This window comes from Grammomys surdaster, unplaced genomic scaffold (assembly GCF_004785775.1).
Source record: "Grammomys surdaster isolate TR1022 unplaced genomic scaffold, NIH_TR_1.0 193, whole genome shotgun sequence".
NCBI classification, from domain to species: domain Eukaryota; kingdom Metazoa; phylum Chordata; class Mammalia; order Rodentia; family Muridae; genus Grammomys; species Grammomys surdaster.
This window is the reverse complement of record NW_021604638.1, coordinates 10,039,207-10,059,426: the sequence shown is the minus strand read 5'-3', so window position 1 is coordinate 10,059,426 and position 20,220 is coordinate 10,039,207. Positions and strand designations below refer to the sequence as shown.

Here is a 20,220-nt window from a genome sequence, read left to right as displayed (position 1 = left end):
TTTTCTCTGTGTAGCCCTGGCTGTCCTGGAACTCACTCTGTAGACCAGGCTGGCCTCGAACTCAGAAATCCGCCTGTCTCTGCCTCCCAAGTGCTGGGATTAAAGGCGTGCGCCACCACTGCCCGGCTCCATGTTTTCTTGAAATCAATTTGCATCTCTGTTGTTGAGAAATATTCTTCAATGTTCTTCAAGAAGCTTGGCCTATAATTTTCTTTATTCTGTTTTGGTATCAGGATAATTCGGACTTCATAAAAAGAAATAACAGCAGATCATGTAAAGGCTTTGAGGCCACTTTGGGTTTTTGTTTCCTGGATTGTTTGGGGGATTTTTGGGGTTTTGGTTTTTCTTTTGTTTTTGTTTTATGTTGATGAGTGTTCTCCCTGCGTGTATAGATATGTACTATGTGTGTGCCTGGTATACACAGAGATCAGAAAAGGGTGTTGGATCCCCACGAGCTGGAGTTTATGTGTAGTTGTGAGCTACCATGTGGTTGCTGGGAATTGAATCCTGGTCCTCTGGAAGAGCAGCTACTGCTCTTAACCCCTGAGCCATCTCTACAGCCCCAACCATTTTTTGTGTGGTTAGTTGTTTTTAAAGTAGCTCAGAGAGGCTTAAAATCCACTACATAGCCCAGAATAGTCTCAAACTCATGATTCTCCTGCTTCTCTAATGCCTTAAAAGACTGATTGTTTATAGGGAGGGGTTGGAGACTCAGCATTCTGGGCAGGTAGTTTACATCTGGCTGTAACTCCAGCTCTGGAAGCTTCAGCATCTTTGACTTCTGCAAGCACATTTGAACCCATAAACAAAATTAAAAATAATTTTATAAGCCAGGTATGGTGGCATGAATATAATCTTTAATCCCAGCTGTTGGAAGGCAGAGGCAGGCAGGTATCTGTGTAAGGTCAGCCTGTTCTACATAGCAAGTTCTAGATGAGCCAGGGCTACATAATGAGAATACATACAAAGGGAGAAATAAGTTAGTTAGTTAATTTAATTTTTCAGTAAAAAAGAATGACTGACTGTCAAGTAGAGAACAGACTGCAGGGGAACTCGCTGGGAAACGGAAGTAACCCCAGCAGGAAGTGACAGTGTTGGCGCCTCAGAGGTGAGGCAGCAGCTTGTACAGGTTTACATCCGTGACTGGTGCAGACAGAGAGAAGAGGGCATGTATACCTCCCAACTCACTTCTCCTGGGCAGCTGCGAAGACAGAGCTGCTACTGGCATACTGTGAGGAGGCAGGAACAGATGTGGTCAGAGCTGCTTTGGGTCATTCATGTAGAAACCTGCCTTCTGTTCTGTCTTCCACGTGTAGTGGTCCACTGCAGAGTCCATACCCCATTCTGGTTGACAGCTTCATTGTTTCTCATCCAGGCTCCTGTTGTCCAGCTCTGACTGGTCTTTCCTTTAAATCTACCTTCCATACAACTTCAGAGAAACCTCTGAAATAAAAGTAAGACGAGTGGTGTCACTCCTGTGATGCCCGGCCTCAGCTGAGCACCCTAACAGTGTTCTCAGATCTCAGCTGCTAATCTCATTTAAAGTTTTGGTTGGTTGGTTTGTTTTTATTGTATGTATGTGAGTGCACTATAGCTGTCTTCAGCCACACCGGTAGAGGACATCGGATCCCATTACAGATGGTTTTGATCCACTGTGTGGTTGATGGGAATTGAACTCGGGACCTCTGAAAGAGCAGTCAGTGCTCTTAACTGCTGAGCCATCTCTCCAATCTCTCTCTTTAACCTTTTTTAAATACTAAGTTTTAGTTATGTCTGGCCTTGCTCAAGGTAGTGTAAGTACTTATTTCTATTAAATGTATGTTGTTGGGGCTGGAGATATCTTAAACAAACCTTAAAAAAAAAAAAAAAAAGTGCCAGGCGGTGGTGACGCATGCCTTTAATCCCAGCACTTGGGAGACAGAGGCAGGTGGATTTCTGAGTTCGAGGCCAGCCTGGTCTACCGAGTGAGTTCCAGGACAGCCAAGGCTATACAGTGAAACCCTGTCTCGAAAAAAAAAAAAAAAAAGTATGCTGCTTTTTAAAAGATATTCCAGGACCAGCAAGATGGTTAAGTGAGTGAAGGCCCTTGCCACCAAGAGTGACAGCTGAGTCCCCCAAATTATCCTCTGACTTCCACAGTATGCCATGGAATGTGTGTCCACACACATGTCCACAAAACAAACACATAAATGTAAAAAAAAAAAAAAAAATTCAAGGCTGACTAAGAGCACTTGTTGTGCTTACTGGGGACCCAGGTTCAGTTCCCAGCCCCCACATGGTGGCTCACAACCATCCATAACTCCTAACTCCAGTTTGAGACCAGCCTGGTTCCTCAGGCAGCAGGCATACATGTGGTACACAGACATATATGCAGACACAACACACACAAACTATAAATCTAAAAAGTGTTTAAGCTTTTCCAAAGAAAATATAATATACAATATTTAATATTATAATACTTAATAACAGGCCTGGAATCGAAGCATATGTTTGAAACCCCAGTACTAAGAAGGTGGAAACGGGAGAATTATGAATTCAAGACCAACCTGAGCTACCTACTAAGACTCTGTCTCAAAGAATTAAAGGCTGGAGCCATTGAGGTAGCTCGGGGGCATAAGGTGCTTGCTGCTAAGCCTAATGACCTGAATATAATCCCCAGAACACATGTGATGAAAGGAAAGACCCAACCCCACAGACTGTGCTCTGACCTCTAGCACATGCCATGTGCTCCCACATGCACACATGGACACACTATATGTATGTATAAATGTAATATGACCCTGGGTTTGCACCTTAATATTGCAAATAATAATAATTAGTGTTGAGTTGATGGATAGATGGGCAGAAGAATGAGTAGATTTATAATAAACATGGTAGGACTTTGGACTATCTGTGGGGGGTATTAGGTTTTTATTCCATAATTCAACTTTTGTGTTTCAGTTTTTTGATAAAGTGTGGCACATACCTGTAATAGCACTTAGAAGGTAGAGACAAGAAGATCTGGAGTTCGGGCCCATCCTCCACTAGTTGGAGGTTAACCTGGGGTCTGTGAGACCTCCTTTCAAAAACAGAAAACAGGGCTTGGAGACAGCTCAGTGGGTGAAGTACTTCCCATGAAGCCTAACATCCTGGAGGCAGATCCAGAACCCACAAGATGGAAGGAAAGCATGGGCTCCACAGGATCGCCCTCTGACCTCTGTACACACACTGGCACCAGCATGCGTGTGCACACATACACAGTAGTAATAGCTGACTGCCAACAGTGGCTGTGTCGCTCACACAAACCTCTTCACCTTGACTGACTTCACTTAGTACATGGGTTGTACTATCATCACATAGGAGCTCATCCTGTTTCTTCACAGTAGTCAGTCTCTTTCACCAGGATGCCATGACTAAATTAGCTAGTGCCTAGGACAGTCGTGAGGATTGTTTACATTTTTCCTCATGTTACAAGAAATACTTCAGTGGGGCTAATGAGATGACTCAGCAGATAAAGGCACTTGCCACCAATCCTGAAGACCTGAGTTCAAATCCCAAGACTCACATGTGGAAAGAAAACACCAACTCCTTCAAGCTGTCCACATTAAAGCTACAGTTCATGTAGTGTTTTTTTTTTTTTAATTAAAAAGAATTCTACTTGATGACACTGTAAGTGTACATCTTTATTCACTTGAGGGTTTCTGAGGAGTCAGTTCCTTGAGATGGGATTAAGGGGTGCAAGGGAAAGGAAGTTTCTCTCCAGAAAGGTGGTGCCATGTGCAGTCCTTTGATGTGCTCTCCCTGGTTTTATTTTGTTGGTTGTTTGCTTTGTAACAGGGTCTTTCTACGGAGTCCCAGCTGGCCTGGAACTCACAGAGATCTGCCTGCCTCTGCCTCCCAAGTGCTGGGACTAAAGGCGCACACCGCCATGCCTGCCAGTCTCCCTGGTTTTTATGTTAATAACAGAGGCACTGGACTTGCTCACAGTGCCTCCTCATAGCTGCCTCACAGCAAGAACATTGTCTGTAGTTTCCAGAACTTTTCTATATCCAAGAGAGAACTGACACTTCTTTTAGAGATACAATTTGGACACTTATAACCCACCGAGGCATCTCCTTGGTGGGACTTGGACACTTAAATAAATGTGTTCTCAGACCCTCAGATGTTTGGGCCCATCATGCAATTCCTTGGCATTTCTAGAATCAAGCTCTCCCTTTACCCTTATGTCCTACTCGGCTGTTGGTGTTGCTGGGATCCTGGGTCACCTCCTCTGTCCTGAAGATTACATATGTGTTCCCTTTGGTTAATGCAGACTTGAAAGACTTCTGACTTTGTGCTGATGTCCCCCCTAGTTCTTCCAGAAGGCAGCACTGAATGTGCGAGACAATGTTGGGGAAGAAGTGGACGCAGAGCAGCTGATTCAGGAGGCCTGCCGCAGCTGCCTGGAACAGGTGAGGGCTGTAGACAAAGGTTCAGTCACCAAGTGGGCTGAGGAAGTGTGCTTTCATTAGTGGTACTTGGAGGACATCAAGAAGTCTCTTATATCGGGTTGAGCTCAGGGCAGCTGCTGACAAAGCAGGAAGAGAAGTAGCATAAATATGTGCCAGGAACCATACGGTCACATATGGTCATCCCTGTTTGACCCATGAAGAAACTGCTTAGCAGACTGACAGAAACCAGAGAAAGTGGTGGTTGCCTGGGAAGCTTGCGGTGAAGGTGGACTCAGTCTGGGGTCTGGTACACAGAACAATGACACTGGTTACTGACATTCTTGTTCACTTGACACCTGCTAAGAAAGTACTTCTAAATTGAACACACATGTACACAGACACAGTGGTAGCAGTGCATTGCGAGGATATAAAATTTTGATATATCATGTATACATCAAACCATTTGTACCCCTCACATATGTAATATCTGTTTGTCAGTTTTGCCACAATAAAGCTAGAACAAATTAAAAAGGCAAACAAGGGCCAATAAGATGTTCGCCGCCAAGCATGATGGCCTGAGTTTAATTCCCCAGAAGCCACTCCTACAAGCAGTCCTCTGATCTACATATGAGTGTCCACACACATACATATGCAGTCAATAAATAAATAAAAATTTGTCACATTTTTTAAAAGGGCAAATGAGGAAAACAAATTGTAATTTAAGATGTACCCTTGCCTCTACAAGTGGCTGGTGAATCCCCTTCAGGTAGTTGTAGGCTCTTTGGGGGTCAGGGGGCCGATCACCCGTTTTGTCCTCCTGCATCTCAGGTGTGGTCAAGAGACTTGACATCAGTTCTATCAATGACTATTTGAGGCAGGAGGGAACCTGTTTGCCTGTGTCAGCTGTGCTATTAATAGAGACTGTCAGCACCCAGCATGCTCTTTGCTTGACTGTGAATTTGTTAACTATGCCTTGCTTGACTGTGAAGAGCCTCAGAAAGGAGCAAAGGCACTGCCTGAAGCCCAGCTCTGGGAGGGCACAGCTCCACTCTGCAGAACACTAAAAACCAACCTGCTTCTTGGAAACTATAAAGTTTTAGCCAACAAATTCCTAAGAAGCCAGATTGTTTACTCCAGGAAGGAATGCATCATATATGAACAATTTAACAGTTGCTAACAACAGACGTTTGCTTATACTGTTTTCATAAGGTTGCACTAAAGCAGGATAAATTGAAAAGGCCTTCATTCACCTGCATGTCAAATCCCTCTCCTCTGGGTGTTTGTATATATACATGTGCATGTGTGCAAATGGTCCATGGGAAGTGTATAAAGTCAGAAGACAACTGTCTAAAGTTCTTCCTTCCACCAAGTAGTTCCTGAGTGTGGAACTCACTCAGCTCATCAGGCAGCAAATGCATTTCCCTCCTGAGCTAGCTCACTGGTCCCGATCTTTTTATTTATCACTCCACTTGTTATTTATTGAGGGTCTACTGTGTGCTTCTTAGTATCAGGTCCCAGCGATGTGCACTGTGGGCACAGTCCCCTGCCTTGACAGTACTCAACAACAACAGTTGTCCAGTAAAAGAGCTTGCTAGAAGATGAAGAGTCTAGGGGAAGAAGTGGCGTCGTGTGTCTAAGGAGTGGGCTCAGGTGTGGTGGCATATACATGTAGTCCCAGGACTCAGGAAATAGAGGCGAGAGGATCTCTGTGAGATTGAGGCCAGCGTACTGAGGACATAGTGAGGTCTGGACCAGCCTGTGCTACACAGTAAGATCCTGTCTTTAGAAACAACAAAAATGTCCTGGAGAGATGGCTCAGCACTGGCTGCTCTTCCAGAGGGCATGAGTTCAGTTCCCAGCACCCACAGGTAGAGCTGGTGGTTGTCTCTAACTGTAGTCCTATGGGATCCAATGCCCTCTTCTATTATGGAAACAAAACACATCACGCATGTGAAATAAGTAAACAGCTGGGCATAGTAGTGTACGCACTTTAATCTCAGCACCTGGGAGGCAGAGGCTAGCCTGGTCTACAGAGTAAGTTCCAGAATAGCCAGTGCTACACAGAGAAACACTGTCAAAAAATTTTATATATATAATTTTTAACAGTGTATATATGTGTGTATATATATATATATATATATATATATATATACACACACACACACACACACACACACACACGTACACACGTACACACACACACAAATTAATAAATAAAAGCGTTTTGTTTTGGGCTTCCCATGTCTAAAACATACAAACTTACTAGATTAGAAATTTCTTCAGGCTACACGTGATGATTTCCACTTGGGTTCTTTTAGTCAGTGCTGGTGGCAGTTATTTATTTTATACTAAGGTCAGCACAGGAGGTAGAGCAGGAGTCAGTTCTCCTTTCACCTTGTGGGTTCCGAGGTGAACTCAGAGGTTTAATGGCAAACATCCTTACCCACTGCCAACTTCCAGCCCAGTGTTTTAGTTTGGGGTAGGTTAAGTCCTGGTTCTCTCTTGCCTTCACTCCTTATCCCCCATCTTCCTTCTCAGTGTGTTTCTAATCTCTCCAACTCTTCTTTGTGTTTGTTAAAGGGAAACGGCTACGCTTGCCTCCCATGTGTTCCCTTGAGTTTTCTTTCTCCTGTTTGCTTTTATCTGTTTACTTTATTTTTGTAGATAGCATATTTCATTAAGAAGGTTCATATAGCCAGGTGCTGGTGGCAGGCTCTTGCAATCCCAGCATCCAGGAGGAAGTCACAGGCAGGTGACGGTCTGAGTTTAAGGCCAGCCTGGTCTACAGAGTGAGTTCCAGGACAGCCAGGGCTACGCAGAGAAACCCTGGCTCAGAAAACTAGAGGGAGAGGGAGAGGTGTTTGTACATAACTTTGATCTTAGTACTCAGGAATCAGAGCCAGGCAGATCTCTGTGTGTTTGAGGCCAACCTGGTCTGTATAACAAAATCTCTGAGTGATGGTTAAGAATATAGACTTAGCTGGGCACATTCCAGGCCTATATCTCAGCAATGAGGAGGCAGGGGCATAGGGGTTCTAATCTGGATTCCAGCCTGGCTACCTAGCAAGTCCTAGCTGAGTTTGGCTTCATGGAAAGACACTTTATCAAAACACAGGTTGGCAAGATGGCTTAATAATTACAGGTGCTTGCCTGACAACACATGGGAAAGACAGCTGACAGGTCTGACGTATACGTTCCCTCCACCACATGACTGTGTGTACTCACACACACATACACACAGAGGCACACACAGTGTTTATTTTTGGAGTCTCATGAACATACAGCAATCCTTGTGGGTCAACCTCTCAAGTGCTGAGATTAATGTGAGCTAGCTGTTGCTTTGAGGCAGGTTCAGCACCTCATACACACTAAGCACAGTCCAGCCTTTGGTGCCTCACCAGCTCCTTCCCTTTCCTCCATAGTCAACAGGCAGAAACAGAATGTGCTTCATAGCCACTTTTTATAAATGTGTATCTGTACTGATGCTTTTCTGGCGTGTTCATCTCTGAACATAAGTGAGTGTCTTACAGGAAAGCTAGCCCGTCCTGCAGTTGTGTTTACAAGCTGTTGTACTTCCCCACCACGCTACTGACTGCAACACTGGTCTCTCCCTTTCAGGCGAAGCTACTCTTTTCAGATGGAGAAAAAGTGATACCCAGATTGGCCCATGAACTTCCAGGGATCAAGGTGAGAATCACTGCCCTGGGCCCTTAGGAAGTCAAGTGGGCGGCAAGTAAAATATGTGGACCCTGGAAATGACACACCGTCCATAGCGCCAGGTCTAAAAGCACCCTTCAAGACTTTGGAGACCTGGGTGAGGTGGCCAGAGGGTTAAGTCCGGGGTCCCTGTTTACTGGAGCCCCACAAGACTGCAGCTCCCGGGCACTAGCCTTGCACTGACGCCTTCCCTTTTTCTGCAGCGTGGCCGGCAAGCAGAAGAGGAGTCCCACCGAGGAAGCCCCATTCCCAAAAAGGTAAGCAAGTAAGTCCTTGTTGGAGCTTCCACCTTGGAAAGGGCCCTTCTGTTCAAAAGAAGCCCTGGGCTTTCATTACCTTTGGGCTTTTCCAGGCATGGGGAGGCAAGGAGAGAAATGGTTGTTCTCCAGGGCACTCCCAAGGTCCTTTGTTCTCTCTGGACAACTGTCTCCACTAACTGACCTGGCCCCAGCAGACTAGACCAGGGATGCTGCAAGGTCAGGGCTCTGACAGCTCTTCTCTGTGCAGAGGAAAGGTCGGCCTCCTGGACACGTCCTGTCAAACGACCGCGCAGCTGCTGGCATGGTGTGAGTAGGGGTTACCACTGCTGTAAGAGCTGAAGAGAACTGATGGGGAGGGGCCGTGAGTGGGAAGAGGCCAGAAGTGAAAGTCTGGTGGACTCGGGTCCATTGGTGTAAGCTACTGTGGGAGAGGATCCCGATGCAGGGGAGTGAAGGGGCCATGAGATGGAGTTGTTTTACCCTGCCTTTACAAAACCCAGAACAGTTCCAGCTTGATTAAACACCAGTCCTGATTCATCTCCAAACGTTCAGAACTGGTCTAAGTACAAGCTTACAACTACTCTCTAAAGAACACAGCAGTTAGCAGAGTTTAAAAACCAGTCAGAATTACTTGCCCTAGTAGGGTGCATTAGCAGGCGCTAAGATCTCTCTCCTTAGGAGGTGAAGTCAGGATGATCAGGAGTTATTGGTTATCCTTAGCTACACAGTGACGAGTGACTTGAAGGCCAGACTGGACTATAGGAGACACAGTCACAAACAGAACAAAAACCTGATCTTACAATTATTAGAAGCACTATTAGAGACTAGAGGATGGTTGTTTTCTTTCTTTTCTTTTTAAGATTTCATTATTTTATATATGATGAGTATGCTATAGCTGTCTTCAGACACACCAGGAGAGGGCATCAGATCCAATTACAGATGGTTGTGAGCCACCATGTGGTTGCTGGGAACTGAACTCAGGACCTCTGGAAGAGCAGTCAATGCTTTTAACCACTGAGCCATCTCTCCAGCCCCAGGATGGTTGTTTTCAAAGAGCTCTTTTAAGTTCTATTTATAGAGCATTTTAGATACATCACAAACTGAGTAGAAGATACCGAGATATAAACCCTCCTCCTCTGCCCCATACATATACACCTGATAGCAACCCCTGACACTAGAGTGGCACATTTGTTACAGTTGATGACTCTGCCTCAGCTTAACGCCAGCACTGAGCCTGTGTGCTGCTGAGGAATTCATTCCTGGTGTTAAGTCTTAAGTTTGGGCAAAGTTAAAATGATCTGTATCCAGTTACAGCATCCTTTCTGAAGCTTTCTATCCTGTCTTGGAGGCAGGGTCTTACTCTTAACTGTTTTTGACCTGAAACTCATTAAGTAGACAGGCATTTTCGTCCTGCATGAACACAAGTGTGCAGGGCAGCTGCTGGCCTGTCTCCTCCTGACAGACGAGAAAGCTGGAGCTGGACATTCCTGGACTTACCCATTGCTAGGCTCTAAGGTCGTTTCTGCTCCAGGCCTTTTTTTCCTTTGTAATTTTTTTTTAATTCGGGTTTTATTTTTATGTATATTGGTGGTTTGCCTGCATTTATATCTGTGTGTTGGATCCCCTGAAACTAGAGTTGCAGACAGTTGTGAGCTGCCATGTGGGTGCTGGGAATGGAAGCCAGGTCCTCTGGAAGAACAGCTAGTGCTTTTAACTGCTGAGCCACCTCTCCAGTCCCTTCTTTGTATTTCTAATGACTTGCCAGAAAAACCGTGCACCATCTCTCTCTCTCTCTCTCTCTCTCTCTCTTTCTCTCTCTCTCTCTCTCTCCCTCTCTCTCTCTCTCTCTCTCTCTCTCTCTCTCACACACACACACACACACACACACACACACACACAGTGACGTCGCTCTAGTAAATCTCTGAGCTCAGTCCCTCCCTGCATCACTTGGAGAATTCACCTGTCTTTTTTCCTTCTGAGCAGATGGAAACCAAAATCCTGTGAACCAATTCGCCGAGAAGGCCCCAAGGTATGCTTGTGTGAACATGACAGTGGCCGAGGCTCTGGGCCCCTGTGAGGCAGAGGTTGGAAATGGTACATGATACGCTCACACCATTCCAGAGCCATCTTCCCTGTCTCTGCCTTCAGCCACTTTGGCCTCCAGACAGTATTCCAAGAAAGAACTGGAACTAGAAGCAAAATAAAGAGCTGGACTTGGGCTGGCCTGGCAGCAGATACTGCCTGGCATAAGGAAGGCCCTAGGTGTAATCCCTAACCTGAAAAAAACTGTTCTGTTCTTCCTCATGGTACACACGTATGCTGTACTGTGGACATGGCCCTCTCCGTGCTCTGCTGCGTCCCCTTTCCTGTCTGGCCCTCCATTAGTTCCCGTTGTCCCCCTAAGCCTCATGTCTACATTCATTGCATATATACGTGATTTCATATGTATATATGAAATCTAGAAACTGCATGAGAAAGCATACAGTACTGTGTGCTTTCTTGAGACCCTTGCAGCTGTATCGCTTTCCTGCAGGTGAAGACTTCCTTCTTTACTGGAATTAGAGGGAGACTGAAAAGCTGTGCTGGAAGCACAGCCCCATAGCAGAGCGCTTGTCTAGCATGATGAGGTCCTGGGTTTGATTTAGTTTTTAATAATTTTAAAATTCAGAGCACAGTGCTGATGCCTATAATCCCAACACTTGGGAGGCAGGAAGATCGCTGCAAGTTCAAAGCCAAAAGTAAGTCTCTAAAAGGGAGAGTTAAATCTTTAAACTGACAGCTACCAATACTTACTACTTTGTATGTGACGATGGCACCCAGAGTTTGTGGTCTGCCGCCGGCGGCTCACTCACTCACTCTGTGGTGCTGTTATGAGACGCAGGGTGTGCTCCTGTGTGGGACTTGAGCCATGTCCGGTCTGCCATCCCCCTTGGGCAGGCGTGACCTTGTTTTCTGGCATTGTCTCATGCTCCCTAGGCATACAGCTGGCTGGTGATAAAGCCAAGTCTGGGTCCCAAATCTGCTGATGCCTTTGGCTCAGCAATATCCTCCAAGGGATATCTGCAATACCTTTTATGATCAGAATTCTTTATTAAAATGTAGATGCCTAGTGAGGTACATAGAAGTATTCCCTCTCCTTGTTAGAACTTTATTAAAAATAAGTTAGCTACGGTTTCTGTTGGTGTGGTAAAATGCCATGGCCAAAATCAACTCGAGGAGGAAAGTGTAATTTCATCTAACACTTCCACATCACAGTCTTACCAGCAAAGGGAAGTCAGGATAGGCACTCAGGGCAGGACGCTGACGCAGAGGCCATGGAGGGGTGCTGTTGCTGTGCTTGCTGACTTGCCCCTGTGGCCCACTTAGCCTGCTTCCTCCTCCTTCCCCCTTGAACTCACAGATACCTTCCTGCTTTTGCCTCCCAAGTGCTGGGATCAAAGCCATGAGCCACTATGCCTAGTAACCTGTCTTGTAGAACCTAGGACCACCTGCCTAGAGGCAGTGGCACACAGCAACTTGCAGGGACCTCTCCAAAAGTCACTAATTAGGAAAATGCTCTACAGACTTGTCTACAGGTAGAGGGGGCATCCTCTTGGTTAAGAGTCCCTCTTCCCAAATGTCCAGCCTATGTCAGGCTGACACTGAATAGCCAGCACAGCCACCTCATCTAGCCCTCCTTACTTTCCCTACAGTTGTCATGAGGTTTCTAAAGTCTTCAAGAACTTTCGAAAGCTCTAAAACGTAAAGCTGGTGATGCATGTCCTCCTGGATCTCTGTGTTCTCTCCAAGCCCCTTCTCAGGCCTGAGAGGAGGTCTTTCTCAGCACGACCCACACGCCCCAGAACTAGTTCCCTGACCCACTTCACTGGAAATGCCTCTGTCTACTAATACATTCACTTATTGTGTGTGCGTGCACAAGATCATGTGAAGGTCAGAGGTCATCCCAGCAGAGTTGCTTCCCTCCTTCCACTGTGCAGGTCTGGGGATCAGATGCACATCATCGGGCTTGGGGCACGTACTCTTACCTGTTCAGCCATCTCACCGACTCTCTGGGTCTTCTTTTAGTATAAAACGTGTATGAATATGTATGTGGGTGCCCATGAAGGTGAGAAGAGAGCATTATTCCCTTGAAGCTGGAATTATAGGTGCTTGTAAACTGCCTGCTATGAACGGTAGGATTCAGACTCATCTTCTGTAAGACCTCTGGTGCTCTTGATCACCGTGGGCACAGGGATTCTACTCATCTATGCTTACAGCTTCAGGACCACGTCTTACAATTCCCAAGTTTCTTCATCCTTCCCACACCTTCAGCTCTCAGCCTTGTAATAGCTTCCTGTTTACTAGTCCTCGCTGCCTGAGTTGCATAGGCGTGTCAGACACAGCTTATCTAGGGTGTGAGGGCCATCTGGCCACAACATATGCCACCCCAGTGGTACCAGGAGTTGACTAAGGTGATCTTGCAGGCTAGGCAAGCTGCCTATCCCACCCTCACCACTCCAAGTGCACCCCTCCTAAAGCTGCATCTCATTCCAAGAGAATGACCTTGGCAGAGCATGGCCATTTTTTGGTCACAGGTGTACAGTTGCTGTGCCCCCAGCCAGAACCTCCAAACAAGCTCTCAGACACAGCTGATCTAAAACTACACTGAGGATCTTTCTTCAAAACCCATTTGTTTTTGTTCTGTTATTCTGAAATAGGCTGTCACTATAGCCCAGGCTACCCTTGAACTCAGGATCCTTCTCAGCCTCACAGGTTCTGGGCCTTACAGGTGTGTACCACTGTGTCAAAAAGTGAGCTCCACTTTATGTGCTGACAATTGTACTAGGACTGAACACAGGGCCTCACATGTGCCAGGGACTGAACACAGGGCCTCACATGTGCCAGGGACTGAACACAGGGCCTTCCATGTGCCAGGGACTGAACACAGGGCCTCACATGTGCCAGGGACTGAACACAGGGCCTCACATGTGCCAGGGACTGAACACAGAGCCTCGAATGTGCCAGGGACTGAACACAGAGCCTCACGTGTGCCAGGCAAACAGTTCTCTGCTCATTTGCACCCTCAGCCCACTTTTCAGATCCTGTTTCTATCTTACCTTGGCTATCTTTGCCGTTCCTTCCCTGACCTCTGCATCCAGTCAAGCTCCTACCCTGTGAATGTACGACAGTTCCTTTCGTCTTTCTCCTCCTCACAGTTGCCACAGCTTAGGCCCGTATTGCTTGGCATTCTGATTTGTCACAGCAGCCTCTGGGCTGCTCTCCTGTCCATCATCCACGTTGCTGAAAAAGTAAAGTGTCCTTAAAGCAATCAGGCTTGTTCCAGTAGATATGTCAGTGGTCCCATGTGGTCTGTGGGTCACACAGTGAACATCCATCAGTGTGGCACTCCAGCTGTCTGTGCTTCCTCAGTCGCCTCTCATCACTTCCCCTCTCCTAGAGCAACACAGGAATTACCTAGTTTGTTCAGTGTTCCAAACCAGTGCCCAGCAGCCTTTACATGCTATACTCTGTAGGCTGCCCCTTCCCTCCCTACCTGCTTGATTTGCACTCACCCTTCCAGAGGTAACTTCAGGGGTTATCTCTTTAAGAGAGACCTTCTGCCTAGTCCATCCATCCCTTTGGACACCTCTCATGCTCTGTACCCAGCCATTTCATGGCCCCATCAGATGGTCCATCGGATAGTGGTCTTTCAGTCAGTGTGTGTCTGGGACTCCTGGGGAACAGTCTCTATCTTAACTCATCTCTGTATCCTCAGTGTCTAGTGCAGAGCCTAACGTTGTAAGTACTCTATTTCCTGCATAAACTGTAGACGAATGGATAAGGAGGAAGGAGGGAAGAATAGGGAGGAGGGTTACGGCCCTGCCCAGCATGTTAAACACCCTTACTGGCCTGTTTCTTTTAGTGGGACCCAGCTCGGCTGAATGAATCTACCACTTTTGTTTTGGGGTCTCGAGCCAACAAGTAAGTCTGAGACCCTTGGTACTGATGGGGAGGGGTTGGCTCCTGGCTCACTGACGGGGTCTGCACCTGCTGCCACTCTTCCTTCATTTTTCAGGGCCTTGGGGATGGGAGGCACCAGAGGAAGGATCTACATCAAGCACCCACACCTCTTTAAGGTAGGTGAGCGCTGGAGGAGAGAGAGCCATGCCCCTGTGTGCTTGTAGGTGGCCTTGGAAACTGTGAGGCAGAGAAGCTGGGACAGGCACTGACCTGGTAGTCAGAACATCGGGATCCAGTTCCTCTTAGCCATCTCCTGCACCTGTGCTCGGCCATGCCCAGCCATGTCGGTTTAGAGAGCTCCACATGCCTGCATCATGGGATTGTTCTAGAATGGTAGAGTAGCCAGGTGCAAGCCTGCAGTCCACTTGTACTCGCTACTCAAGCTAAGGCTGGAACTCAGGCACCATCCACCCTGCCCAGCTTCTTTCCTGCTTTTAGTCTTGTAGAGTTTTGTTTTGTTTGGAGATAAGGTCTTTGTAGCCCTGGCTATCTGGAACTGGCTCTGTAGACCAGGCTAGCTTTAAATTCAGAGATCCTCCTCCCTCTACCTTCTGAATACTGGGATCAAAGGCATGTGCCAGCACTACCAGGCAACTGACTGGTACTTTTACAGAACCACCTGTTGTCGATGATATCTTGATGTTTCATCTGTCCTACACAAATAGCTCTCCCTCATCTTACTTTCAACAACTGCATAAAATTCATAGGATTGTTTTCAACACAGGCTCTCATACCCAGGCTGTTCTCTCACTCCAGGCCCTCCTGCCTCCACTTACCAAGTGCTAGGATTACAGGCTTGCCCCACCATGCCTGGTGACAAATGAGGAAATTAGGCTGGAGGAAATTACCAGACTTGTCTATCTACACAATGTAGGAAGTTTTTTTAGCCTTATTTGTCTTTGATGTTGAACTCTAGAACCAGGTGGTTTATATGGTGCTAATTCTTGACTTTTGTTTTACAAAATATGGTCCTGCCAATAACAGCACATGCTCATAATCTCAGAACTCAGAACAGAGACAGAGGGATCCAGAGGTAATCCTAGCCTGGGCTACATAGTGATACCCTGTCAGAAACCAAAAATAAAGGAAATACTGTGCCCATAATAATAGTGTTAGAAGGCACCTGTGGTCAGTTTTAAATAGGCTAAAATAACTGTCATTTGTTTCCAGGGATGCTATATTTTAACAAAGGGGATCTAGGGAGGGTGGACATGTACCTGAACTCTAGCAACTAGGTCGCAACCCTGGGCTCTCTGGGCATGGTTCAGCCTGCACTGTAGAGATTCATGAGCCCTTGGTTATACATACCTGTCTAGGACAAGGTCCATTGGTAAGAACTGGTCAGGGGCCAAGAGAAGAACCCTTCCCTCTAAGCTAACGTGTCCCCACTAACTTTACCCCCACAGTATGCAGCAGACCCTCAGGACAAGCACTGGCTGGCTGAGCAGCATCATATGCGGGCAACAGGCGGAAAGATGGTGAGCACGGCTTGATGTACCACTGCCAAAGATGCACCCAGTCCAGGGATAGGAGTCCAGCTCTTGGCCACAGCTTGTCTCCAAATTTGGTAGACTCCCTAAACATCAAAATGGTGGGAAGGGAGACATGAGACCCGTTCTTTCATGATGAAGAACAGACTAAGGTTCCTAGGGCTCCCTCTCTCCCCCATCATCTTCCCACCCACTCCTGAAAGTTCTGGATCATATTAGATGACCATAGAAAAGGCTGTTTGTTTGCTTCCCCATATAACAGCCCTGGCTGTCCCTGAACTCACCACCCAGCAATGCTTCTTTCTTTCCAAGTATGTCTGTACATAGATATTTACTCATTGACCAGAACATTATCAAGACACAGCATAGTAATGATACAGGGAATCATTTCAAATGCAGCTATAGAAAGCTTTCTCAACACAGCAGGGACACGTCAACGATGTTACCAGCCAGGCATAGTGACACACACCTTTAATCCCAGCACTTTGGAGGCAGAGGTAGGTGGATCTCTGTAAATACAAGGCTGCCTAGTCTACAGAGTGAGTTCTAGGACAGCCAGCGCTACACAACAGAAAGACCCTGTCTCATAAAAACAACAACAAAATCTAAACAAGGAGAAAGAAAGATGACCACCATACCTGGCCGCACTTTCCAAATTCACGTCCACTCCAAGAAATCGTGGTTCAAATCCTGAAGCAGTCAGGATCATTGCTTGTCCTCAGATGACCATGATGGCTGTCTCCACAGGCAGGATTCTCTACGTGAGGGTTCTGTTGGACCTGTTTGTAATTGACTGTCACAGCCTCGAATTCCTGTGTATGCCATCTGCTTTTATGGCAGTGAGATCTTTATGTTGTGACTCTGCCACACTTTTATAAATGACTCCAGATTCGTACCACTTACAACAGAATGCAGCACCGTAACCTGAAGCAGAAGCAGATGAACAGAGCTGGACGTGCAGTGCACATCTGTAATCCCAGCATCTGGAAGGCCGAGGATGCCAGGTCATTGTGAGCTCAGGGCCAGCCGTAGCTGCACAGTGAAATCCCGCCCCAGAGAAAGGAGGGGTAGACGAGGGGTAGCAGTCAAGGCACAGAACTTCAGCCTCGAGTCTTCAAAGCCGGAGGCGGCCAGGCCTAGTGACATGAGCCTGTTTATTATCCCAGCTACTTGGGAGGGAGGCCTGGGATTTTTGTGTTGGTTTGTTTTTCTTTGTTGTTTGTTTTGTTTTTTGAGATACAGTCTCAATAGATGCCCTGGCTGTTCTAGAATGCACCGTGTAGACCAGCCTGCCTCTCCCTCCTGAAGTGCTGGGATTGAAGGTGCCACCAGCCTGGCCTAGAGGATTCTTAATTCAAAGCCTGCTAGGCTATAGAACAAGTTTGAGGCTAGGCTTAGCGTAAGATGTCTCAAATTTTTTAAAATAGGCCATTTTTTCCAAAACGCCAGGAATGTTGTAGATCTGTAATCCCAGCAGTTGAGAGGTTGAGGCAAGATCAGGAGTTTAAAGCTAACCTGTATTATCTGACAAGTTTGAGGCTAGCCTGGGCTACATGAAACCCTATTTCAAAAAAATCAATTAAAGTGTGGATAAGTCAGGCTGCTGGGGATATATATGGCTCAGGAGTTGAGTAGCTTATCTGACTTGTGAAAGGCCCCAGATTTAATCCAGAGTACTGGACGTGAAGAGTGGCTCAGTGGTTAAGAGTACTCATTGTTCCTACAGGGGACCCAGGTTTGATTCCCAGAACCCACACAGTGGTTTATAACCATATGTAACTCCAGTTCCAGGGAATCTGTTACCCTCTTCTAACCTCCACAGGTACACAGATATACAGGCAGGCAAGATACACATAAGATAAAATGAATAATTTAATCCATAATACTATTTTTAAAAAATTACAGCCAGGCGGTGGTGGCGCACGCCTTTAATCCCAGCACTTGGGAGGCAGAGGCAGGCGGATTTCTGAGTTTGAGAATTCGAGGCTAGCCTGGTTTACAGAGTTGAGTTCCAGGACAGCCAGGGCTACACAGAGAAACCCTGTCTCGAAAAAAACAAAAAAAAACAAAACAAAACAAAAAAATTACATTATTTAGTGTATACTGTACCTGTCTGTGTATGTGACACATCCCTATAATCCCAGCACTTGCAAAGCTAAAGTAGTTGTGCTACAGTGAGTTCAAAGCTAGCCTGGGCAACAATAGTTACAAACCAGCTACAAAAACACAAAAAAACAACAACAACAAAAAAGAGACCGTGTAGATGAGCTCAAGGGCCATCGGCTGTGGCGTTGCTGAGACCCAGACCTCGGTGTACAGCACAGCACTGCGGACCAGGACCAGATCCACGGCCTCCTCCAGCTCATCAGTACTGTCATTATCATGAGGCTGAAGGGACAGGGTCCTTTTTGAGTCAGGAAGTTCAGGTACAGCCTGGGCGATTTCTTAGTCACTGAGATCTACTCCATCAGTAAAGTTTCTGAGTGGAAGATGCTGTCAAGGAACGAACCATTCCCGGTGTCTTCCTACATCCTCCTCCTAGTAATTCGTAAAGTGCAACCTGCACCTAGGGCATTATTAATAGAATTTCTGATTTGGTGTAAAATGAATCCAAGGCCTCAATCACTCTCCCTTGCCCTCAGGCGTACCTTCTCATTGAGGAAGACATCCGAGACTTGGCTGCCAGCGATGACTACAGGTACACAGAAGGCCCCTTTCCCCATGCTCCAACTGCCTCGGTAGGCACACTAGGCACACGGACAAGACCATCACCCTCCCTTTCATGTCCATCCACTGTCTCCTCCAGAGGATGCTTGGACCTGAAGTTGGAGGAGCTGAAGTCCTTCGTCCTGCCGTCCTGGATGGTGGAGAAGATGCGGAAATACATGGAGACACTACGGACAGAAAATGAGCATCGTGCTGCTGAAGCGACTCTCCAGACCTGAGCCGGGCGGGTGGGGGTCCTGGCTACTACACTTGGCAGCCTGCCTCCAAGACCCGCTTTCCCACCCGGCTGAGGCCGTCATGGGGATTTGGTCTAGTTGGCTCTTAGCAGCATTAAGCTGTACATGAGCTAGTCTGTAGTGACTCACTGCAGAGCACCCCAGACTGGCATGTGGTTCTGTTTTTAAAGTTAATGGAGTAAGAAGCAATTAAACAGTTTGTAATAAACACAGGTGGTGAGCCTGCTGTAATGACTGCCTGTGAGACCTGACAGAGCACGGGCCAAATCAGTGTGCACCCAGAAAAGGACCACCTACCTGCCCGCCCACCCCGTCTGTGTTCTCTGCCAGGCTCCTCGTCCTTGTTCCAACTTAGGAACGTTGCACAGTGTGAAGACTAGCCCAAAGAGGGTTTGATGGCCTACTGAAGCAAAAATGCAACTGCCATTTATTTTCCCAATGTTATAGGCTAACACACTGACTGGAGAGGATGACTTTTCTTTTTGGGATTGAGGCAGGATCTCTTACACGTAGCCTTGGCTTACCTCGAATTTAAGAGGTCCCGCCTTTATTGAGATTAAAGGCGTTGAGCACCATCAGACCCTGTTTTTGTTTCTTTAAGACAGTCTCAGCCGGGCGGTGGTGGCGCACGCCTTTAATCCCAGCACTTGGGAGGCAGAGGCAGGCGGATTTCAGAGTTCCAGGCCAGCCTGGTCTACAGAGTTGAGTTCCAGGACAGCCAGGACTACACAGAGAAACCCTGTCTCGAAAAACCAAAAAGAAAAGAAAAAAGACACAGTCTCGTATAGCCCAGGCTACCCTAGAGATAACCTTCAACTCCTGACTTGCCTGTCTCCACTTGAGGGATTACAGGCACCACCAGAACCCACGTTTACTAATAAACAGGGAATCTGCTATGACGCCTGGCACCTTCCTAGGTTTTTTTTTTTTTTAAGTTCTTGGGAGCCAAAAAAAAAAAAAAAAACAGTAACAATTTAATAGGGTGAAGAGAAAAGGCTTCCGGCTTGGAGGATAACACTATCAAGTTCTCCCTTTTCCGGTAGAGTGCTCCCTGCTGGGCGTGTGCCTGGACGGACCAGCAGGTTTGGACGCGGAGGTCCAACCACTGCGGGGCGGGTGGGGCATTCCTTCGTGAAATCGCAACACTTGGAAGTGATAGGATCAAAAAGTCAAGTTCATACCTGGCTGCACAGCCAAATTACAAACCAGCGACAGGAGATGGAGTTCCAAAGACAGCCAGCGGGGGGCGGGGGAGGCAGCGAACACACGTGGACGGTTCCTTTGACCCTTTAATGATCGGCGTCGTCCAAAGACCACCAATCCGCCACCGATTCGTTAGTTAGTGGCAGTCTTCTTCACCAATCGGCTATATGAGGTACGC

The 20,220-nt window shown here is 46.9% G+C and overlaps 1 protein-coding gene across 1 annotated transcript in view; it reads left to right on the top strand.

Annotated features, from left to right (window-relative positions):
* Nucleotides 1-19,070, top strand: part of Dnttip1 (deoxynucleotidyltransferase terminal interacting protein 1) — a 22,504-nt gene extending 3,434 nt beyond the window's left edge. Inside the window, exons 4-13 of the mRNA XM_028769707.1 lie at nt 4,332-4,430; nt 8,028-8,096; nt 8,330-8,383; nt 8,634-8,692; nt 10,370-10,415; nt 14,289-14,347; nt 14,442-14,502; nt 15,793-15,864; nt 18,519-18,574; nt 18,683-19,070. Coding sequence (XP_028625540.1) covers nt 4,332-4,430; nt 8,028-8,096; nt 8,330-8,383; nt 8,634-8,692; nt 10,370-10,415; nt 14,289-14,347; nt 14,442-14,502; nt 15,793-15,864; nt 18,519-18,574; nt 18,683-18,821 — 714 coding nt within the window. The 3' untranslated portion in view covers nt 18,822-19,070. The remainder of the gene's footprint in view (nt 1-4,331; nt 4,431-8,027; nt 8,097-8,329; nt 8,384-8,633; nt 8,693-10,369; nt 10,416-14,288; nt 14,348-14,441; nt 14,503-15,792; nt 15,865-18,518; nt 18,575-18,682) is intronic.
* Nucleotides 19,071-20,220: the final 1,150 nt, after the last annotated feature.